The following is a 25,414-nucleotide window of genomic DNA, read 5'->3' as shown; positions in this document are numbered from 1 at the left end:
GCTGAGACACAGCTGGGAGGGATGGGTGGTGCCTATGGTGAGCCCCAGGCACTGTTTTGTTTATAATCTGATATACCCCTGAGAAGGTCTGAGGTTCAATCCCTGGCATCTCCAGTTAAAGGGACCAATCAAGTAGGTGAGGCCCTAAAGAGCTGGTGCCCATATGAGTACATAATACTGACTTTGATGGCAACCTCATGCATTCATGTCTACATTTGTAATTGTATTTTTTTTTACTCTTGAATAACTTCATTAGATACTGGTCATATTTACCATAGTACATTCCAGAAGCAAAAAATCCATGCATTAGTCCTTGAGCCTAGGAAGAATTCAGTTTACAGATTACATAAAGGGTGATAATAAACGGAACCACAATTTTTTAAAAAAAAATCATCTTAGACAACTATTAATAATTGCAAAACAGTATCTGCCCAGCTTCCAGAACAATTGTGTTTCGGCTTTAAAGAAGAAACAGACATGAACTTAGACACATTATATTTTGAGGACGCTGGAATTATCCAAGTTCATGCTAGAAAACATTTAGTGAAGAGAGAAACTGTTCATGAAAACTAATGCAATTATCATTGTCAGTATAAATTTAGTTAAGTTTTTCTTGTATGTATTGTGATTATGATTACTTTTCCCAACTTGGATATATAATAATCTGTATCAGACAACTCTCCATAGTCTTTGACCTTGAGAAAGGGAATACTGATGAAGGCATATATATTACTACAGCTGTATTATCTCTGAAATCTTAATGCATCTGACCTGAATTTTTAAGCCTTTAAAACCATCTAAATATTTCACTTTCCTACAGCAAATCAGTATGTTCATTAGCAAGCCCTCAAGTGACTGAGTTATTTGAACGGGAGGAAGTTTTAATTTAGCCCACTTTATCTGTGTTACTAACATTGGCAACACTTCCATAATATAATCCAGCCATGAAGGAGGCTGTTGCCTGAAAAAAATTCAAGACACAGTAATCACATTAATCTCCTGCTTCCAGTTGGCAAACTCCTGCTTTAAGCCCCCACTTACCAATTTGGAGAAACAGAGAAGAGAGAAAGGATGCTATATAGGCAACACTCTATGTTAAAGATTGTAGAGAAAGGAAGCCAGTCTAGCACATTCATCCCATTCACAGCTACAGATAAAAGGAGATAGGCTTGCTATCCTGGCTACCAGAGCTGCCAGGATTCCTACTTCCTCACACTCTTTTGTGGAACAGTCTCCAGAGAAGATGAGGGAAGTGACAGTGTCAGAATGGACAATGCTGCTGCCAGTGCCATCCCTCTGCTTCTGGCTTCTGCCACCTATTCAGGAAGGCTCTGACATGTTGCAGCCTTCCTGGTACTGCTGCAGTCAGGGTGCCTCAATAATAGTTGGGTCTACTAGTGTTAGCCGACCTGTATGGCCACAGTCCTCGAAACAGGTGGTGCATGTGTGCCACCACAGCTGCCTCCACCTCCACTTCTTCCAAGCTAGATGCATTTCTGTTCTCGCTGAGTTCTTTACAGCCAACCACTGTGGTGCTACTGCTGGGCAGTACTAAGTATCAATTTAGTCACAATCAATGAACCACAAGTGGAAGAGGGGCTGCTGCCTTTCCTGCATGCTGTTTTTCCAATCAATATGGTACTAGAGGCATTATTCATCAGCCATTGAAAGCCATTCTTTTCTAACATGGCCTCAGGCACCATTTCAGGTTGGAAAAATAGTGCAGGGGGAAAGCCTCCTCTCCTCATGCTGTGGTAGTCTTGACCAGAATTGGCCCCGCCACAGCACTCTTAAAAGGCATTCTTGGACTCTACAAAACAGAAGCTGTCCCTGTGAGAACCTGGAGACAGCATCCTGTCTAGTTTGGCCCTTATATGAATGAACTTTGGTCACTCAAAAGGTGGCTCTAGTACCATTTAATGCCTCTAGTACCATTTAAGGAAACAGTAAGGCTCTGGTGAATGTTACAGTGTGTTTGCTTGCAAAAAAATGTTTTGAGGGTGAGACATCTCACCCTGGGACATCTTTTAGTCAGAAGAATTGAAAGGATACATGACTGATCACAGCCTGCATTTACAACAGTAAATCATTTTGTTGTTGCAAAATCCTGCTGACAAAACCCCTATAATAAGTAACTGTGGGAGTAGTTGTAAGTTATTTATTACAGTTACAAACTATGCTTTTCGAACCAGGAAATTTTGCAGTCATATGAAAAGTGGTCATGAGAAAAATCAATGCAAAAAATAGATATGCTTTGTTTGTTTGTATTGGAGAAATACTCACACAATGTTTCCCTCTAATATTATATAATGATATCCAGCAGAGAATCAATAAAGGGGATGGTAAAATTCAGGAGATCTTTAAGTTATAATGATTGAATATAAGTGGCCTCATCAATTAATTGAAGACATTAATTATTACAAAAAACAGGAAAAAAATCAGAATGTAGTTAATATATTTTCCCACAGTAACAATGAAAAGATAACAAGATAAACACCGCAGAGCAACAATGAGAATGATAGCTAAACTACAACATATGAATTCCAAGAAAATGTATTTGCAGACATTCAAATACATGTTTGGTAAAGACATATACATACATATGCACATTCAAGGGTAAAGACAAAAGTAACCTTCCGGGTGTGGTGGGAACTGGTTTTGAATATACGTTTGCTGCATGCTGAAAAAATTGCTACATTCTGAAGCAATTGTTCTGACCCCAGGAGCAATGTGGGGAATGAGTTTAGGAGGAAGGCCCCCAAACACAACAGATTGCAGAAAAACAGACCAAAGCTTTATTGAATAAAGCCACAGGAGCTGTGGTACAAAATGGAGATGGATCCAGCATCGGCAACCTGCCTGCCACCAGATATTGTCCCATTCCCCTCATCCCACTTGCTGGAATGAGGGAACCATGATAGCCCTATATCAGTAATCCCCAGTTTCCCTGCCACCTGGTAGTGAGCAGCAGCTGACAACCCCCCATTAAAAATATTATTTAATATAATATGCATGTAAGTGAATAAGCAATAAAATGAAAAAGTATTCCAGAGCAAGGATCGTAATAATGTTGACAACTGACTGCATTAACAATGGACTAGATTAGAAATAATTAAAAAAGTTTCTTCTGACACATATTTTTATTTAAAAATTTCAGACACCTTTGCAATCCTTCATTAAATTTCCTGCCTTGATTCTAAAGGTTTAAAAACACCTAAAAGTATTAAACAGGATGCAAGTGCCTGAAAAAATATTCCTTGAACAGTTCCCCAGCAAATGAACTCAGTTTACCAAACCACAGTTTACCAATCATAATGGACAATTCACATTAAGCATATTCCAATTTATGCACCAACAAATATATCTAAACAGTTGAAATCAATACAAACATTACCATTTCTCCTCCAAAGCAAATGCCTGTCAAGTCAGGAACATGCCTAATTTCAAGGTTAGTGGGCTAAGCTTGATGCTTTTGCAAATGTAACACTGAAGCATATTTGTTTAGAGACGCATTCTCGTTATAATGAAAACAGATTTAATGCAATTCACTGGATGAGATTTACACAAAGTTTATGAAAATATTCATCTTCCTACCTGCATAGGGAATAGGGGCATCTTTATCCAAAGCAACAAGTGGGGGATCCAAAATGACTGTATTGTTGTTTTCAGTAATAACTCCATGGTAAGAGGTTTCAATCCATGGCTTGTGCTTGTTCACTAAGGAAAACAAATACAACAGATTTTAGTAATAATTTTGCCCAAGTTGACTTTGTGTTTCTTTTTTTTAAAGATGAAACCTAGCTTTATTTTTTCACTAAGCAATTATGGAAAAACAGATTTTCCTAAACTGAACTACAAGAAGAACTGATATTGCATTTGAATTATTATCATTGTCATTATTGTGAGACCTGCGAAGGTTTGTCAGTGTGTGCTGCTATGTCATGCTCATGTGTGGTGCTACTGCACTGCTCACCAGCATCAGTGTAAGTGCCATGGTGGCATTGTAAACGTCCCTTATGCCAGTGCAAGGGACATTTACATCAGTGCTGTGAACATGCCACCTCCTCGGTGCTTTTGCCTCATGGATTGGGCTGTGAGTACATTCATTATAAAGTTAAAAGATAGCAATCTCTCAACCCCATCAATGACAAACTGAAGGTACCTAAAACAAAAGGCATTACATTTACTGGTGAAATTAATTAAAGTCCCTCTGGAATAAAAAAAAGAGAGAGAGAGAGAAATCATTGAAAAGCACACTCAATCTCAGAATCAGAAATCTTTAATGGCATTTTAAAAACAACAAGAACAGGTCTAGTTAGACTTTTTAGCCTAAAAACAAAATTAGAATATAAAATTAGGCAAACAATAGGTACTTCACATATTACATTCTCTGGAAGGCATCATTTTACTCATCCTCTTTTAAGTTCAGGATATTCTACGTGGGATCTTTCCATCAGAACTATGCTAAAAGAGGTGTCATCAACTCTGTTATCTCGTTCTTGTCAGCCAAAGTTTAGATGAAAGATCTATATGAATTTTCTTTCCTTTGGCAATAGAGGCCCAATTAAATGATAATGAATGTCTTCATGCAGCAGGCATGCTGATGTCATGGCAATGCCACTTCTGGTGCACATTAGACGTGACATCAGCATATTTATAGAGATGATCTGGTATTTGGGCAAAAACTGCACAGTTTTATGGCCAATGACACATGCTGATGTCACTTCTGGTGGTTCAACAAAAGTGACATTGCCACATCCAGTAAAATATAGAAGTGCTGACAGTGGCCGTCCCCCACCTTTGGTAAGTCTCCCTCACCCCTCAGCACTTGCCAGGAAGGATCTGGCAAACCTATACTTAAATGTTCTTGAGAAAGTGGACTCTAGTGACTCATAATAATATAGTGTTAGTCTTTAAAGAACCACAAGTTCATTGTTCAGAATTATCCTCTAATATCTCTGTTAAGTATCCATGTCAACTTGGACCCTTCCCAGCTGAGAAAAGGAGGCAGGTCTCTGGGTATGTATATGGGTGTGAATAAATACCAGGCTTTAAGGTTATTTGTACAACATCAAATATACAACAACAATAGTCATTCAAACATTCAACTTTCATAGATTCTATTAGAAAGTCTGTATTTTCCAATAGCCATAATAATCAGGTGTTATAGAAGATTTTCTATAGATCAGCCATTTTATCCTTTGAAGCATAAAATGTGAAACTGGTTAAAATGATTATTTTTAAGAACTACCACTAATTGCAGAGCTCTAAGATTCAGCATATATCTGGTTTTCAGTTATAAGAGAAATACTCGATTAACTGATTGGACGTATGTGTCTGTGTACTGACTATTTTTACTCTGGGCTAATTAAAAAGCTAATTAAATGTTTCAAGTTCAGATCAATCCAAACTTCTGTCCACATGCAATCACAGAATGTGTGTACCGTACCACTGCACAGTTCCTCCAGCAGCAGGAGCTTACAGAGACACCTTGACCAGATTTATTTTCCTTTGAATGAGAATACACGAGACACTTTCATTGTCTAGCAGCATTGCTTTATTTTGAAGTAAATAAACAGAGCATAAGTGGACACAAACGAGTCACTTCTAAAAAGAACTGATCTGCTTCGTTTATACTGGATCCCACAGAAATGCCCTGTATGACTAGAAGCTTTACCATAAGCTGATTCACACTCACTGCCCTTGTTGCCAACTGTTTTTCTCTCTCACATACAAGCACTCAACTGGGACCCCACCTCTGCAGATGAACTGCCCATTCAAAACACTGTCCTTTTAAAGAAACATTAAACATTATTTTGCCAACGTTCCATATTTTATTGGGTATCACCTGAGGCAAAATCCTACAGGTAGATCTATTCAAGTCCTTCACATACCAGACTCACAGATGCACTTTTCAGAATGATAACCATGAGTGCAAAATAATGGGTCCACTAGAATTTCTGAATGGGTCATATAAAACAATTTTCTTTCTTTTATGTAGCTTTACATTTTTTTCAAGAGTGATTTTGAAAGCTATTTTATTTCCCATAGTACATCAATGAATTTAAAAACTGAACTGACACACACCTTAAACAGTTGAGTTTTTATTAAGCATTCTGTGACCTTTCCCCTTACCATTATACACTGAAAATTGTTTCCTACCTTCAGCCTTGTTCTCTATCAACTTTTTGAGTAATATACATCATAGTAGTCAATTTACCTGGAAATAAGGATTGAATATATCTTAGAAATGCTGAATATAGTTTAGCAAGAATTTTTCCGCTCCTTTGATTTACCTGAATTTTATTTCCAAGCAATATTACTGATCATGAAACAGAAGCAATAATCTGCAGTTAAACATTCAAGTGGCAGAGATTCTGTCATGTTGGTATGATTTCTTTATACCAATGTTACTACTTCCCATTCACTAGTCTTATTGAAATTATTGGTGGGAACTAATGCAAGTTTTTATTTATTTATTTATTTATTTATTTATTTATTTATTTTATTGAACTTCTATACCGCCCTTCCCCGGTATATTTTAAAATATTACTTCAGAAACAAATGTATTGGGACCCAGTATGTTCCCCACAATTTTTTTTGCTATAGCCTTCTATGACACTTTTTTCAATCAACAGAGGATTAAGATTATCTTGTGATCCAAGAGCCAGAAACAGTGTGGGTTTTGAAAGTCTATGTAAAGTTGCACAGACTACACAGATCTCCCTGCAAATATGGAGCAGCCGAATATATGCTTTCAGTTCTATAATGCAAGTGTTTCCTTATTTATCTTATCTTAAACCAATACCACATGAGTATATCTAAGAGATGTACACTGGAGGTTGGAAGATGGCATCAGACTAGCAGCAGCATGCTGGTTAGCTAAGCTATATTTTTCTTTTTCTGGAGACCTGGCTGGTATCCTGGACTGCATTCACACTAAGTCCACAAGCCTCCTGTCATATTGCAGTCAAGGGGAAATATTTTATGAACTCTATATCTGGGCTATTTGCATGGAGTTTGGCCTAACGGGACTTTCATAAAAAATACAGATAACAAAAGACTCATCATTATGGGAAGGAAGAAGTGAAGGAGAACTACAGAAGAATATATCTCACCAAAAGCTAAGCAGCTGAAGATAGACGATTTATTTGGTGTACAAATTTCACTGACTAATCGCTTTGAGGTATTAGATCAGCGGTTCTCAACCTGGGGGTTGGGACCCCTTTGCATCAGTGTTCTCCATCTGTAAAATGGATAAATGTTAGGGTTGGGGGTCACCACAACATGAGGAACTGTATTAAAGGGTCGCGGCACTAGGAAGGTTGAGAACCACTGTATTAGATAATAAAGAGACAATGCCAGTACAAACAATTCACAAAGGAAATAAGTTAATTAAGGAAACCATGGGAACTTGTAATAATGTTATTTTGGAAAATACTGAAAAAGGAGATAATATGGATGTGACTGAGAATACTCAGTATTCCAAATTGTTATATCTTATTGCTGATACTTTAGGTTTTATTTTTAAATAAGAAACTTAAACTGTAAAATGGAGACTATGACTATGCAAAAAGGAATTAAAGAGATATTGCCACAAGATGAGAAAAATATGAAAATGTCTAGAGAAGTAAATGGTAGCTCAGATGAAAGAGTCCCCAGCCTAATTTTCAATTAAATAGGAAAATCACAACAACTTGTATTAACTTCTAATAAAGTATTGGGATTGGGAAAATACAGAGGCTGATTGGGAAATATAGAGACTGAATTCCAAACTGTAACACTAAGCAATTAGCCAGAAGCCATTTAAGAATGTTATTGAAAAGAAAAGTAAAACATTTGGATTTGGTGTCAGTGGAAGCCTTGAAAGATACAAGAGATTACTATAAAGTGATTCTATCATCTAAGACAGCTGCTATATCAGCAACTTTGTTAAGTTCAAGAGAATATCTCTAAACAAAGTGGATCATGCCAATTTGAGTGTTCCATAACACAACTGTGGTACCTCTTATTTCAAGCAAAAGGGATTTAAAAAGCAACTTAAATGGGACCTTTAAACATAATAACCCTTATGAAGAGTTTCTCAGTCATACTGATCAGATGGATCAGCAGAATCAACTGGGGCCAATTACTGAAGCAAAAGAGGAGGATGAGGATTTGATTAATAATCAAGTTTTAGAAAAAAATCTCAATAAACCCTTTTTGACTCTCACTAGTGCAGAACAAGACAATATAATTAAGAGACTAAAATCACTAATCCACGAACTGATAGATAGTAAGGAGCCCTCTTCAGTGACTCTGCATATTCCAATTGCAGGACAAAACAAAAGAAAGAGGAATGATTAAACTCCTCAATTAGAATATAAGAAAATTCATATGGATGTGCCATTCTGTGAAAGTTCAAATAACAGTGTAGATCTCCTGAATATGTCAACTGCGGGACAAAACAAAAAGAAGAGGAATGGCTCAACTCCTCAATTGGAATATAAGAAATTTCACATGGAGGTGCCATCCTGTGAAAGTCTAAATGACAGTGTAGATCTCCTGAATATATCAACAAAGAGTTCAAATAATTATGGAAATTCTGCCCAGGAGTCCAAAAGATCTGACATTCTACTACCTCTATGTGCTCCATCCTTCCTCTCCCAAAGAGGAGGATTTGAAATATAATAATACTCATCAGTTGAATCACTATCAGGAAGAGCTGGTGTCATTAGAAGAAACCTTGGAATTGGATTTGGGGTCACTTAGGCCCTTTCCTCACGGGAGATATACAGCAGCCCAGGGATGGCAAAAATGCCATCCCTGGGAAGGTATTCGCACAGGAGGCGCTGCATGCCCAAAAGCGATGTGAAGCCACCACTTTTAACCTCGCAAAACAAGTGAGGTTTTTGTAAAGGAGCGTCTTCCCAGCAGCGTGGTGCGAACTGCACCGCTGGGAAGACGCTGCTTCCCCCGTTGCCTCCACTCATCATCATGTCTAGCGTCGCCCTGGAGGGTTGCAGGGACCCTGGAGGTTGGAGGGCAGTGTGGGCGGGTCCCTGCAGCCTTCCAGGGCGACGCTGGACATGACGATGAGTGGTGGGGGCTGACCGAGAGGCGGCTCCGTGCGGAGCTGCCTCTCCGGTGGGGGGGAGTGGAGGCCGCTCGCACGCTAGCATGTGAATGGTCCCAGAGCCTCCATCAGCATAAATTATACCAGTGGAGGCTCATTTCCCCCCCATGTGCGGAAAGGGCCCCAGAGTGCCAAATTGCAAAAATAAGAATAGTGGAACAGAGAAATCATGGGCCCAAGAGCTTATTGAGCTCGGACAATAGGAAATGGACTCAAAACAAGAAATATCGCCACCTAATGAGAAAAAAAACAAGATTTAATTTTGATAAAAAGAAAGGGAGAAGTAATGGCTGTATTTTTATAGATGAGTTGAGACAATTAGAGCAGAATAACAGTGAACCTAAGGAGAATATAGAAACTGATCCAATGGAAGAAATCAGGATAGATTCAGATAAGAATAACACTACTACAGATATTTATAATCAGGATAAAAGGAAATTAATGGACGTCAACTCTTAGCCAATTAAACATTTACTAAAATGACTATATCTACAAAAAGCAGTCTGATTTTCTGAATAGACCTCTTGAAGTTTTGTCATGGAATGTTGCTGGCTGGGATCAATGCCTCTCTTTCTATACAGATATCCCCTTTTTTGTTATAATTATATTAACATTTTGCAAGAGTTATGGTCTGCTGAAGATCTCTAGCTGGATAGGCATCAATGTTATAAGCTGAATGCAACTCCAGGGAAGGGACCTGGAAGGCTTAAAGGTGGGCTGGCAATTTTTGTCTCCACAGCTTTAAAGATACAATGTCAGCTGAAAATTATTGTCAAGCGAGAGCCTAGCATCGAGCAGAGAGGCACTGGGGGGATGGGGGATGAGCAAGCTGATGGCAAAACGCATACGTTTGCCCTAGGTAACCAAGTAGAGGCACCCAGACAGCTTTACCTCAGTATTCTGACTTTGAGTCGATCCTGCATTCCTGTATTTTGCGCTTTCTGTAGTGTGGGACAGAATCAAGGAAAAGGGAGGCGGAGGGGAATAGGGGTTGATATATTGGGGTTGTGTAACTGTTCCAGCAGAGCTAGCTTTTTTCTTCCAGCTACTGATGTCTGCCAATAAAGACTTCTAAACCTTCAAGTTGCAGAGTTTGATTTGAGTTACAGATCTGGGACTTGACAATTATCACATTTGGCAATGTCATATTATTAACTTGGAAGGGCACCTATTCTTTTTAATTATTATATAAATGGACTGGTAGAACATATGAGGAATCATGATTATCTTTCCCCAAAGCTAGAAACTAGACATTTACCAGTACTACTTTATGCTGATGACATGCTTATCTTATTAAAACACCTAATGGTTTAAAGAGAGCTTTAACCCTCTATGCAACATATTGTAAAAGGGAACATCTTGTAATTAATTATTAATTGCCAAACATTCCACTCCGAGTCATGCATTTCATCCTGCACTTTGTTGTTATGTGCTTGGTTCACAACATCTCTTTCTCAGCTAAGTATATTCCAGGCACTGATAATGGCATCGCAAACGCCTTATCGGGCTCAATGGCGGGAGGGCTGGGTCAGCGTGGGAAAAGCACCTAAAGAGAGAGCCGGCCTGCTGTCAGGAGCTGGCCTGCTGCCATGGTGCCCATCTTTGCTTCCTCCTTCCCTCCCCAGATCCTTTGGAGGGGTGGCTCAGACAGGCTGCCTGCCATGGCACCCTGCCCTCCATCTCCCTGCAGACCAGCTTCTGGGGAGGGCAGGAGGAGGGCAGGAGGGAGGGGAGGGGAGGAGGCAGCGTGCAGAGAAGCAGGGGCAGCTCGGGGGGGGTTGTTGCTGCAGCAGGTTTGCCCAGGAGTCAGCCTGCCCCTGCGGAGCCCGTCTGAGCCTGTCTGAGCCTGTCTGAGCCACCCCCAAGCACAGGGGAGTGGGGGCGGTGGGCACGCAGAGCAGGTGTCCCCAGGAACCATTTCCCCCGATATGCCTCTGGTGGGTGGCTTTGAGGTGCTCATCCAACTTCACCATTTCAAGACAGATCAGCATGCACATGGGACTACAGTGGTCCTTGAGGCTCCCCCTCAGGATTGCTCAGGCTGCAGTGTTTGGGACTCTTTAGTTTGGAGAGGAGACGTCTGAGAGGAGATATGATTGAAGTCTATAGAATTATGCATGGGATAGAAAATGTTGACAGAGAGAAATTTTTCTCTCTTTCTCACAATATTAGAACCAGGGGGCATTCATTGAAAATGCTGGGGGGAAGAATTAGGACTAATAAAAGGAAACACTTCTTCACGCAACATGTGATTGGTGTTTGGAATATGCTGCCACAGGAGGTGGTGATGGCCACTAACCTGGATAGCTTTAAAAGGGGCTTGGATAGATTTATGTAGGAGAAGTCAATTTATGGCTACCAATCTTGATCCTCTTTGATCTGAGATTGCAAATGCCTTAACAGTCCAGGTGCTCAGGAGCAACAGCCGCAGAAAGTCATTGCTTTCACATCCTGCATGTGAGCTCCCAAAGGCACCTGGTGGGCCACTGCGAGTAGCAGAGAGCTGGACTAGATGGACTCTGGTCTGATCCAACTGGCTTGTTCTTATGTTCTTATGTTCTTATGCTCTGTCCAGTCAGAGACACAGCCGACTACCTTTCCATCCAGCCACCGCCCAAGGGGCCCTTACTTATACATTCTGATGGCACGTGCCTATCACGCTCGCTTCCAATTTACCAGCATCTTTCAGGCTTGTTTGGGATATGGACCTTTTGCTGCCCAGCATCAGATCTGCTTCGTGTGACTGGATCTGCTTTGTGTGACTTAGGAAGCTTTGGTGGAAGCGAGGTGGCTTCACTTTTTGGTGGGTTGCGCATGGGGACTGATATGTTCAGGGGAGGAGGACTCTGCGTACTGGCCCTCCTTATCTGGTGGGGCCTCCATAAGAGGCCTGGAAGTGAAACAAGCCTGTGAACCACATGCCCAGGTGGGGGCTGTTAGTGGGTCACACCCCCTGGCAGCAAGAGGAATTTGTCCAGAGGCTAGCATCCAGATGGCTCCCACTATCTTGCTGCTCCGGACGTTGGTGTTTTCCCCATGCATTGCGCTGGGGGAAAGTTATTACTGGAGGACAGCAAATGTGCTGCCCAGTGCCAGATCTATTTCTTTGCTTTCTTTCGCCACCACACCAATAAATCGGCCAAATTTTACCCACACAATGGGTTTTCTGTGTCACCCTCTGAACCCTCAGATCACTTTCTCCCCTCCTTGGGTGGCAACTAGCAAATTACATAATGGGAATGCTATTGCTGATATGATCAATTCATGCATATTTTTGTTCAAAATTATCAATTTGAAATTACTATGGCACAGTATAACAAAAAAGTGAAGCAAATGTAAGCATCAGTAGAACACACACACGCTGTCAGATTTAATTCTACTAAAGCCGTGTTTGCTCACTGTTATTATTCTGATATGGCCAAATATAAAACGGAGTAGAGAATGTATATAAGTAGAAATCATTCAAGACAATGAAAAACCAAGAGCATTTACAGGTATATTTTCAGAAATCTCTTAAGCCTATGACATGCCAATGAGGAATCTCAGTGCACCCACAGCAAGACACACAAGTATAAAAAGCCTCACACAGATGATCAACTTTTTCAACCACAGCAAGGAATGGAGAAATCAAAACCATGATCAACAAACTCAAGGTACACATATAGACGTTTTCTGAGAAGAGTGCCAAGCACTCTTGAGGATCTTGTCGTTGAGTTAGTAACTGGCCCACATATATTATTCACGTACATACAATCCTCTAATTCATTCAAAAACACCAAATTTAGAAAAAACACTGTTATTCAGAATTGCCATCCAATCATGAAAAGTAATATTTTCCTCTGAATAACATAATTTATTTTCTATGAATATGATCAACGCTGACGGATATCAGTACTTTTGCAGAAACCATATATGTTTTATAGCTCATTTCCCGGCTATTCTATTCTCAAAGCAATTTTTAGTTAACTTCATTTCAACTAAACTAATTTTACCAATATTCTCCCAAGAACCTCAGGAATTGCCTTGCCATTTATTGCAGTGATAAAAAGTAAAGAGCACTTCATATTTGGCAGGTGGACAGAAAAGTTCGGCTGTATGACAAAAAGAAATAAAAGTTGGTTATGTATTTTGGAAGGTTTAATTATTGTAGCTGAATTCTTAAACGTGTGCTGAAATTCTCTGTGGAAATTGATATTCTGCATAGTCCAGCTGTACTTTGGAAAAGTAAGCAACATGGGGTGATCTGTTCAAATCTACTTTTTTTGCACTATTAAGTCACAGCTGGTGACCATGCAGGGGTTCCAAGGTAAGAAACATTCAGAGGTAGTTTGTCATTGCCTACTTTTGAGTCATGACCCTGGTATTCCTTGGAGGTTGCACATCCAAATACTAATGAGGGTCAACCCTGCTTACCTTCTGAGATATGACAAGATCAAGCTAATGTGTGGCATACTACATATCTAAATCTACTATATTTTCATAAATACACTGTGTTAGCCTATATACAAGGGTATGCAACACCCTATATACAAGGGTATGCAACATTTATATGCAGAGTTGTATGATATCACAAATAATAATCAAGGGCTGCTAGAAAAAATAATGTTTTTGTTTCATTATAATTAATTGTACTCCCCACCCCCCAACACTGTCTTTTAGATGGGATATAGTTGACTGTGAATTTCATTCCATGAGTCTTCCTGAAAAAGACTGAGAACAAAAGGTAATTACCTATTTTACACTTCACTCACTGCAAACTGATCAATTAGTTTTCATCACTCTAATGCAAACATAGTCTGGTAGCTTTGCCTCTCTACTTATGCACAGTTTTATCTGGATTTATTCAGCATTTTCCTTATGGAATGAGTTGCAGCATTTTGAGCGGATGCTTCAACTAGCTTTCATTTCTAAAAAGAAAACCAGCAGAATGTGAAAAAAGTCAGCCCATTTTGTTATATTAACTTTAGTGGCTGCTGCCAAAAAATAATTGGCCAAAATCATACTTCTCATCTTTCTTACAACCTGGCTCAGAAATTCAGTCATAAAAGAGATAAACTATATAAATCACTCTCACAAAAGTCAGAAAAGGTTAAAAGCACCTCAAAGTATTTTTCAAAAATAAACTTTGACTCCAGTTTTTCACAGTATTTCTGCGTGTATACTTGCCATGCACTTTTGTCACAACACAGAAATCATTATTTTTGGTATTTCAGAAGGTCACACTGCTACTTTAAAGATGACTGTTGAAAAATTTAGATATTAAATGGATCAAGAGGGTATTTGAGCTCTTAGAAAAAAGTTTCTAAGTACAAAAATAGATAACTTTTTGTATCTTTGTGGTTTTGCTTTTTATTCTTACAATCGATTTCATATAAGCAAAAAGCAAAACAGTTTCAAACAGTGAAGTAACAAGCTTCCTCCTCACAACGCACCTAGTAATCACAGTTTTGATTTTCTGAACTTTCTCAGAAAAAGCTTAGGACTTTGCAAACTTTCCCCCAAATAAACACCCTCCCCCCAAAAATACAAGCCAGAGACAGCATTGTGTACCCATCCCCCAATTCCCCAGTTTCTCTCCAAGCAAACATATCCTTGTGGTAGTTGATGCTCAGTGGACACCAAGGTTGCCAGCATCCAGGTAAGCCTGCAGGTCTCATAGAATCATAAAGTTGGAAGAGACCCCAAGGGCCATCAAGTCCAACCCCCTGCAATGCAAGAACACACAATCAAAGCACTCCCAACATATGTTCATCCATTCTCTGTTTAAAAACCTCCAAAGAAGGAGACTCCACCACTATCCAAGGCAGCGAATTTCACTGTCCAACAACCCTGATGGTCAGGAAGTTCTTCCTAATGTTCAGGTGGATCTCTTTCCCTGCACCTTGAATCCATTACTCTATGTCCTAGTGTCTGAGGTAGAAGAAAACAAGCTTGCTCCCTCTTCGACGTGGCATCCATTCAAATATTTAAACATAGTTATTATGTCCCTCCTTAACCTTCACTTATCCAGACTAACCCCCCCACCCCCAGCTCCCTAAGTCTCTCTTCGTAGGGCATGGACTCCAGACCTTTTACCATTTCAGTTGCCCTCCTCAGGACACATTCCAGCTTGTCAATATCCTTCTTATATTATGTTCTTATATTCGTATCTTCGGGACCGCATCACCCCACATGTCCCAATACGGCCTCTTCGTTCAGCAGAGGCCAACTTACTGGTGGTCCCTGGCCCCTCGATGATGCGGCTGGCCTCCACACGGGCCAGGGCCTTTACAGCCCTGGCCCCAGCCTGGTGGAACGCTCTACCACCAGCTGTCCGGGCCCTGCGGGACCTGACAGAGTTCCGCAGGGCCTGTAAGACGGAGCTGTTCCGCCGGGCCTTTGGAGGTACCAGCCGTTGATGGTGCCCCCCCCTCCCATGGCCGTACATCTGCGCCTGTCATCTTGGGATTTGCTGCTCTTCCCTCCCATAAGAGGGTTTGAAATTGGGATTGCGGATGCCATCTTATACATTAATTTATCTATTATAGTCAGTTTCTATTTTACCGCTGCTTTTAAAAGTTTTAGTTGTTTTTAACTGTACCTGATGGTCATTATGTTGTGCACCGCCCAGAGCCCCTAGGGGATGGGGCGGTCTAGAAGTCTGAAAATAAATAAATAAATAAATAAATGTTGCCCAGAACTGTACACAACATTCCAGGTGAGGTCTAACCAATGCAAAATAGAGAGGTGCAATTACATCCCTCGATCTTGACACTATACGCTTATTAATACAGCCCAAAATCACATTGGCTTTCTTGGCCGGCACATCACACTGCTTACTCATGTTTAGTTTATTTATTTATTTATTTATTTATTTATTTATACTTTCAGCTTCTATACCGCCCCGTCCCCGAGGGGCTCCGGGCGATGCACAACATACAACAAGTACAATTAGTCAATAAGTGCAGTCATAAAGCTATCATAAATTAGATAAAATCTATAAAATCTATAAAAGCAGCGAGTGTAATCTCTTAATAAACGTCCTATAACCTATGGGTGTGGATGGCGCCCCATAACCCAACATAAATCCTTCCCCTAGGAGAGAGGTGGCAGACCCCATCAGATGGTACCAGCCCCAAAATAGATCGAAGAAGGGGGGGGAGGGGGGGGCACCATCAGCGGCTGGTCCCTCCAAAGGCCCGGCAGAACAGCTCCGTCTTACAGGCCCTGCGGAACTCACCAAGGCCCTGCGGAACTCACCAAGAGCGTTCCACCAGGCCGGGGCCAGAGCCGTAAAGGCCCTGGCCCGTGTGGAGGCCAGCCGCATCATCGAGGGGCCAGGGACCACCAGCAAGTTGGCCTCCGCTGAACGAAGAGGCCGTGTTGGGACATATGGGGTGATGCGGTCTACTAAGACTCCCAGATCCCTTTCACATGTAGTATTGTCAGCCATCCTATATCAGTGCATTTTATTTTTTCTGCCTAAGTGTAGAATCTTACATTTATCTCTGTTGAAATTCATTTTGTTTGTTTTGGCCCAGCTGTCTAATCTGCCCAGGTCATTTTGAATTCTGACTCTGTCCTCTAGAGCATTAACTATCCCTCCTAATTTGGTGTCATCTGCAAATTTGATCAGCTTGCCTTCTATTCCATCATCCAAGTGGAGAGGAGTAGCAGTGGAGGAGTAGGACAGAAAGCACTAGGCTTCTGAGAGATGGGGCTTGCTGAGAAGTGTGGCTTGCTATGAGCTCTGTTACTCACTCTCTGCAAGCAGTGGAGAGGAGTAGCAGTGGAGAAGAGGAGTGGGACAAAAAGTGATAGGTGAGCTCTGGTTTTGCTTGAAATCCAATCCTCCATTATCATTTGGGGGGGGGTGGTGGTGGTGAAATAAATAAATTAAAAAGCACGATCTGAAAACCTTAACAGATTTGCAGTGCCATACTAAACAGAGTTAGTCACTTCTAAGCTCATTGCCTTTAAGGCAGGTTACAGAATTAGCATATGATGCATAAAGACCAGTATAACCTATGCCCCACCCAAAAAGTGTGATAAAACAAAACATTAAAGAAAGAAATTAAAACAGTTCAATGCATACAATAAACAATGCAATTAAAATTGTTTGATTTTTTCATAAGAACATAAGAGAAGTCTTGATCTTGGACTTGATCACCAAAAACCTATGAAGTTAAGTATTCATCTCAATGGGAAGTGAACTCCAAAGTCCAAAACGAACACATTTGATTTTAAAAGAAGCAGTTAAGAGAGAAGAAAACTAAAGGGAAACAAAAGAGAGTCAAATCACAGAGGATGCTTGGAAAACCACACCATAATTCAATTTTTAAAAATACACTCTGGATAATTCTGTTTTACACATTCTGAACATCCATATAAATGCCAGTATTGTCTATGTGAGAATGGCCGCTGCAATGCTATTGTGGCTTCAGTGTTTGCAGATTTTCTTTCATTAATGCTTGAAATTCAATCCTCCACTGGCCAATACATTCACACATATATTTTGGTTTGGGCCTGTGGCTCAGTGGCTGAGTTTTGTATGCAAAAGTTCATTGGGGGATGGGAAGTGATATAAGGCAGGGAATTTTAGAGTAACAAACACGGGAACACTCAGAAAGTGACCATTGATTGACCTTCAACCTGGAAGTGACATCATATATGATATCACAAAGGGCCATCTCATCTTGCTGAGCCCTGTTCTCCACAGGCACCATTTCCAAAATCTCTAGGAATCAAAGCTGGTAATCTTGGGGGGTGTGGGGAGAGGAGGCAAAAGTCTGTATTAGTAAAGGAAAGAAATGCTTTTACTCTCTGCCAAAACCCACAGAGTGGATCATGCAATTTTGTGTAGTGGTAAGACAGCTGGACTAGGATCTGGAATACTCAGGCTCAAATCCCCACTCTGCCTGGAAACTTGCTGGATAACCTTTGGCACATCACACTCCCTCAGTCAAATCCAATTCCCAGGTTTGTTGCAAGGATAAAACAGAAAAGTGAGAAATGATATACACCAACATTAACTCCTTGGAGGATCACAGGCTAAAAATGCTTTCAATAAATAAAAATGTAATGAGGACTGAGACACACAGGTTAAAACAAAAAACAGATTTCTGAACTTATTGTTCAGTAGAACAGGGAATTATGACATATTCAGATTACCACACAGAGCTTGAACAAAACTGACACCACCAAAATTCCTCTCAGCAGCTGGGATATAAAGACTTGTGTTCTTTTGCATTTGACCAGCCTAATGAGGGACCTCTACAAACCACTACCACATCGTTGGCTTTAAAATATATAGGTAATTGGGTGAAAACTGACTCTTTGAACCTGTGAATAGTACTACCCATTAACCATGCCACTAGAAATATCTTTGTTGTGTTAACCAGACATTTTACTATTATTGTGTCTCTGAATTAACTTGCAAATGTAGTTTTTTTTGGTGTTCCAATACAAAGAAATTGTATGTAGTTTTTATTCAATTTCTTGAGTCTGCAGAATACTTGATTTGCTTGATTCCTTATATCTTGTATCTGAGCTTTGCTATCTGTTTTATATGTATTTATTTATTTCCTCTATATGTATTTATTTAATGGACAGCAGTTTTCTGCAGCAGTTTTCTTTGCATAGTGTATTATCACCAAATGGCTGAATTAAATCCAGGAATCTTGCATACATTTTTACAGGACTTTTCTCTGACAGCCTGGAAGAAACTGTCCACTTTTATTACCACAAGGGTAATAAAATGCACAAGTAAATGCTAGAGCTTAACAATTCTCTCAGAGCTTGGCACTAATATATTACATTAATTCTTTTAGTCCTTGGACAAGAAATCATTAGGTATGGGCTATTACTTGCATTATCATTACATTACTGGATCATTATGAAAAATAAAAGTTCTAATCAGTATGGGCATTTATAAAGTGCAGCCAAGTGAAACCACCAACTTAGAATACTTCAAACATTAATAGTAGCTACACTGAATAATAGTTTCTAAACCAAGCAAGGTTAAAATAAAGATTTGCTATAACAATAGAACTGATTACTGATGGTTCCTAAACAGAAGTGTAAGGAAATTCAGTGTCCCTCCCAAATGAAAGTTTCCAGTGGCATAGTGCCAAGGGGGCTGGGAGGCGTGATGCATGGGGGCATGGTGGGGACATTCCGGAGCATGGTGGGGGGCCGGGGCATGGCAGTGGCGCAGGGTGCATGTGTGCCCCAGGTGCAGTTCCCTCTCCCTCCGACCCGGAAAGCTTCAAAATGAACAATCTTAATAATGACTTCATAAGTAGAGCCTGCTGGATCAGATGAACAGTCCCTGTAGTTCAGCATCCTTTTTGCCAGGTCTCTTGCTATACCCCTTTGTCAACCACTGCTGGTCAGTTGGCCAGCAAAGGGAAAGGGAATTGCAGTCATCATAGCATATTCTTAACTGAATTCTAGCATGACATGATGTCACTTTCATGTTCAACACAGAAGTGATGTCATACTGTCAAAGTGATGGCACTTTCCCATGTCCCTATTTCCCAGTCTTCCACCAGATGCCAGCCACTGAATGGAAACCATAATATATACAGTAGCCAAACCAGCTGACAACAGACAGGGCATAATTTTTTTTTACATTTCCTCTGTTGCTGTCAGATAGCACTGTTACTCAGAGGTTTGGTGCCTCTGTGTATGGCTCTTCCCTTTACTTACCATGGCTAACAGTAACTGATGCACTACTCTTTTTATCTAATGCACCTCTCCTCCCTGTTTAATTCTCTCTTAAAACCATCTGTGCTTATGGCAATCACTAGCTCTATTGGCAATGAATTCCACAACTAAATTCTTGTTGAATAAATATTTTGTCTGCCATGAATCTGTTTATCAATTTCACAATGGTTCTCTTATTATAGTAAAGAGGGGGAAAGCTCTCTCTATCTACTTTCGCTTCATCCATACTTTTATAAACCTCTATTATCTCTTCCCTTGGTCACTTAAAAAAAACACCCTGAGAACTCCACAACTCTTCAGCCTTTTCTCTCAGGAAACACACTGCAACCCCTAATCATTCAGGTAACCCTTATCTGCATTTTTCCCACTCTGCATTATTCTGTTTGAGATACAGAAATCAGAACCATATAGTGTATTTCAACAGGGCCATACAGTAGCTTTGTTCAAGGACATTACAATATTGACATTTTTTTTCATAGAGTTTGCTTTTTTTTTCAGTGCAGCTGCACACTGAATTGACATTTTCATCGAGCTATCCCCTACAGCCCCAAGATCTCTTCTTTCTCAGGCTCAGCCAGCTTAGACTCCATCAACAAATACCCTATTACTTTATATGACTTCCTTGACTTGGATTGTTAACCACACAGGCATCCCCTAGCTTGAGGTATGTATTGTGTCTGGGCAATTAGTATAGCTTTAAATATTTCCCAAGCATCATAGAGGAATTTAATCTTCCCATTTAACATCCTTCAGATTGTGTGTGTGTTAAGTGTCATCAAGTTGCTTCCAACTTATGGAAACTCTATAAATTATCAATTACTGTCTTTTCCAGTGATTCATGTTTTCCCATAATGTGACCAAAGTACAATAGCCTTGGTTTAATCACATTAGCTTTTAGGGAGAGTTCAGGCTTCATTTGATATTGGCCCCACTGATTTATCTTTTTGACTGTCCATAGTATCTATAAAACTTTTTTTCAAAGCTACCTTCCAAAGGAATCAATTTTCTTCCAGTCACCTTTCTTCATTTTCCAACTTTCACACCCACATGTAGTAATGTGGGATACTATAATATGGATTTTCTGGATGAACAAGTTGTCATTTCATCTCTACTCTTAGTTGAAGGACATGGACTAGGGAGAGAAAGAAGAACAGTAGAGGCGAACAACTGGCTTTGCAAGTGGTGCTGCCATGATTTGGGTTCTTGGACCATGGTCTGTGGTTTCATGAAGAGGGACTGCTGCAAGGGATGGGTTGCACCTCATGCCTGTAAGTAGAAATATCTTTGCCAGGAGGCTCACAAACCTTATTAGAAGGGCTTTAAACTGAGTTATGTGGAAGAAGGAGACAGTATTCAAGCAGACGAGTTCATCAAGTGATAGTGGTGATAGTTCAAAGGTTATAGAAAGAACTGAGTGAATAGGTCAAAAAACCAACAGTGGGAGGGAAACAACCATAAAGAAGCAGCCAGAGGAAATACACCATGGCCTTCAATGTCTCTACACCAAAGCACAGAGCACGGGAAATAAATAAGATTAACTCAACCTCTTAACACAGTAAAACAAATATGATATAGGTATCACTGAAACCTGGTGGGATGAATCTTATGACTGGAACATAAGAATTGAAGGGTATAACCTATTTCAGAGAAACAGATCAAATACAAAAGGAGGAGTGTTATATGTAAAAAATTATTACAGCTGTGACCAGATCCATTACTTAAATCCTGCAAGCCAGGTTGAGAGCATTTGGGTAAAAATTAAGGGGGAGAGAAACAGCACTAATCTCATGTGGGGGTCTATTATAGACCCTCATGTCAGTCTGAAGAGATGGATGATGCATTCTTAGAGCTGATGACAAAACTTTCAGAAAGGAAGGAAGAAGTAGAAATGGGAGATTTCAATTATCTGGATTTTTGTTGGGAGTAAAACTTCCATGGCAATCAGTCCAACAAATTTCTCACTTGCTTTGCAGACAATTTCATGGCCCATAAGGTGGAAGAAGCAACATGAGGAATGGCTATTTTACATCTGCTCCTAACCAATGATGATGACCTGATTGGGGTGTTGTGTGGTTTCCGAGCTGTTTGGCTGTGTTCTAGTAGCATTTTCTTCTGACATTTCACCTGTATCTGTGGCTGGCATCTTCAGGAATCTGCTGGGCATGATCCCATGGTCAAAAATACTAAAAGAGAAGGGAGAGTATGATGGCTGGGAGTTTCTTAAAAGTGATATCTTGAGGGCACAATTTCAAACAGTTCCAATGAGGAGGAAAAATCAGAGGTGTCTAAGAAACCAGGATGGCTGTCTAAAGAACTTTAAACTGAGCTAAGATTTGAAAAGGACATATACAAGAAATGGAAAAGGGACAAATCATCAAAGAGGAATTCAAACAAATAAGCAGGATGTATAGGGAGAAAGTCAGAAAAGCTAAAGCTCACAATGAGCTGAGGTTTGCCAGAGAAGTTAAAAATAACAAAAAAGGCTTTTTTGGTTATGTTTGTGGCAAAAGGAAGAAAAAAGATAGGATAGAGTCACTGCATGGAAAAGATGGCAAAATGCTAACAGGGGATGGAGAAAAGACAGAACTACCCAAAACCTTCTTTGCCTCAGTCTTTTCCCCAAAAGGAAACAGTGCTCATCCAGGGGAAAATGAAACAGAAGATACAGCAGAAGCAGAGCTAGGGACAATAGAACCTGGTGCAAAATTTGAGTTTTGCGCGCCCCCCTTCATGGGTGGCCGCTGTGATGCTGGACTCCATCCCCAAACAGCATCACTTTCAGTGGTTTTTAAACTAAGGAGCCCAATTAAAGGGAGAATCTGGGGTCCCCAGCTTAAACAGCATTGAAAGTGATGCTGTTTTGGGGTGGATTATCCCCCATCCTGAAACAGCATCACTTTCAATGTTTAAACTGGGGACCTCAGATTCTCCCTTTAATTTTTTTTCAGCTCTACAGATGCTTGAATGAAGCTTGATTTGCTCCAACCTCACCTTAGCACCCTCAATCAATTAGAGTTAGCTGATGGATGACTGAGCTCCAGTCTAGCATCAACCCACACCAGCAAATCTGCCACCAGTCAAGCTAAGCATGCCCTCAAAGTCACAAACAGTAAATTCTATATCTGACAAACACTGAGCTGTTTTCTACCCAGCTGTACTTTCTGATTAAGAGCTCAGCTGTAATGGGAAGAGTTATATTAAAATTGAGGGAAATGCTTTTAAAAAATAAAGTGGGTGATAAAGTAGTTTGGAACCAGGTAATTTAATTCCCTTATCGTACTTTGTAAACTTTTATTTGTTAAATTACTTAGAGGTTAAATTAAAAGTGACGTTGCTTTCATGCTCAAGTTCATAAAGAAGCACATTACTTCTAACCATATGGTGAAATGCTTCACATAAAAACTTTCTCTATATTGAAATTGCATATTAAATACCTCCTTGTTCCTGAAGAACTGAGATGTAAATCACTTCTGTGAAACAGAATGAGAAGGACTAAATCACAGGTCAGAGCAATGGTATGTCCATTTAATTATAAATGTCATCCTTGACAACTTCTTTACAAAGATGTTCCCTCATATCAACATGATATAACAGTTAAAGTGTTGGATTAATATCTGAGAGGCCTCGGTTTGAATTTCTGCTGTACTGTGGAAACTTGAAGGATTACTTGAAGGAGCAGCAGTGGCACAGTGGTTAAGAGAAGGTGTACTGTAATCTGGAGGAACCGAGTTTGATTCCTCGCTCTGTTGCCTGAGCTGTGGAGGCTTATCTGGGGAATTCAGATTAACCCGTACACTCCAACACATGCCAGCTGGGTGACCTTGGGCTAGTCACCGTTCTTCTGAGCTCTCTCAGCCCCACTTACCTCACAGGGTGTTTGTTGTGAGGGGGGAAGGGAAAGGGGTTTGTAAGCCCCTTTGAGTATCCTATTGGAGAGAAAGGGGGATATAAATGCAACTCTTCTTCTTCTACTACTTTGGGCCAGTCACACACTTGCACATTAATTTACCTCAAAAAAACTGTTGTGAGGATAAAGTGCATCTGAGAATTACCTTGGCTACCATTGCTGCCTGGGAGTGGGCAGGAAGAGGGCCAAGCTTGGCACAGCACCAAACCTATCAGGTAGGGCTGTTCTGCTGCTGGCACAAGCATGTGACATGGACAGAAGGAGTGGGGCTGCAGTCTTACATAGGCAGGCCATGCCTTTCAGTGCCTCTCTTTTGCCTAGGCTGCAACTGCTTTGGTGGGTTGTGCATAGGAACTGACCCATTCAGGGGAGGAGGAGTCTGAGTGTCAGGCCTCCCCTTTTAGTGGGGGCCTCCATAAAAGGCCTGGGGTTGTAGCGAGCATGTGTACTACATGCCCAAGTGGGGGTTGCAGGTGGTTGATGCCCCCTGCCAGCAAGGGGAGTTTGTCTCTGCTACGCCTCTGCTTCCTTTAGCCAGCATACCAATAAATAGGCTGTGGTCAAATTTTATTCCATGCAATTGGTTGTCTGTGTCTTTCTTTCCCATACCCACAATCTCATTCTCCCCTCATCAGGTGGCAAAATGGAGGGAAAAAAGAATAATGTGAGTTGCTTTGTGTTCCTATTGGGGATAAAGTTGAGATGTAAATGAAGTAACTAAATAAATAAAAATAAAGTGCATGTACATGCTATCAAGCCACAACCAACATGGACATAAATCTAACAGCTATTTCCATTTATTTCAATGGAAACTTATTTCCATGTGTAAGTTATTTACCATCACGACCCAACTGTGACACTATTTCAAATTACTCCCTCAAGGGAACCTCATTTTCAAACTCCAGGTCTTTAACAGACAATGCCATGTAAGCCAGCATCTTCTGAAGATGCCAGCCACAGATGCAGGCGAGACATCAGAAAAAAATGCTGCTAGAACATGGCCTAAAAACCCGGAAACCACACAACATCCCTTACACAAGTAGATCTTCCTGAGATGGTCAAGTTGGAAATGTGGATGTCTGTTTTGATTTGAACAGAAACAAAAATAGAATCTATACAGGCAACAGGGGAAAAAAGTTCCTTGGTGGAAGATCAGTTTTCAATATTTTCTTTCTCCCAGTCTGCTAACATAGTTGCACTTCAAATATTGGAGTCAGTGAGGTTAGGCTGGGGAGCAGTGTTAAGGCTTTTCTAGATTTCCTTTTAAATAAGTTCTTTCCCCATACTGCTTCCATTTATTCAGATTTCTCCACACGTTTTTGGGCAGACATGTGGAAGAACCATGTCCAAACTGTGCTTGTGCAGTTGCTTGTCCAGCAACTTCTCTGACTTACCTCAGAAGTAAGTCAAATGTGTGGAAAAGCCCTTAGTTTCTCTTTTCAATTTACAAACCAGACTTTCTCATAGCTTCAGTGCTTTTAGATAAAATATAGTTATTGAAAAGATCTCGTATCACAAATCAGCATTTCCATTACAGAAAGAAACAATCTGGTCTGTTATCACTTATTTTGTATCTCATATGTGTCCGTGGATGTTTGCATGCACAAACATGTGTGCCATCTGTGTTGTTTTTCTCTATTATGGAAAGTCACTTCAGCAGCCCTCTTCATCTACCATGCTTTAGA

The 25,414-nt window shown here is 40.4% G+C and overlaps 1 protein-coding gene across 2 annotated transcripts in view; it reads right to left on the bottom strand.

Moving 5' to 3' along the window:
• The window catches only part of CLSTN2 (calsyntenin 2), a 446,373-nt gene that overhangs the window by 255,950 nt on the left and 165,009 nt on the right, over window positions 1–25,414 (bottom strand). For both annotated transcript variants that reach the window (XM_048505807.1, XM_048505809.1), the window contains exon 2: window positions 3,595–3,717. In XM_048505807.1, the coding sequence (XP_048361764.1) occupies window positions 3,595–3,717 (123 nt within the window). The remainder of the gene's footprint in view (window positions 1–3,594; window positions 3,718–25,414) is intronic.

Source organism: Sphaerodactylus townsendi, linkage group LG08 (assembly GCF_021028975.2).
Source record: "Sphaerodactylus townsendi isolate TG3544 linkage group LG08, MPM_Stown_v2.3, whole genome shotgun sequence".
Taxonomy (NCBI): Eukaryota; Metazoa; Chordata; class Lepidosauria; order Squamata; family Sphaerodactylidae; genus Sphaerodactylus; species Sphaerodactylus townsendi.
Note: the sequence above shows the minus strand (reverse complement) of the source record. Positions and strands in the feature narration are given on the sequence as shown.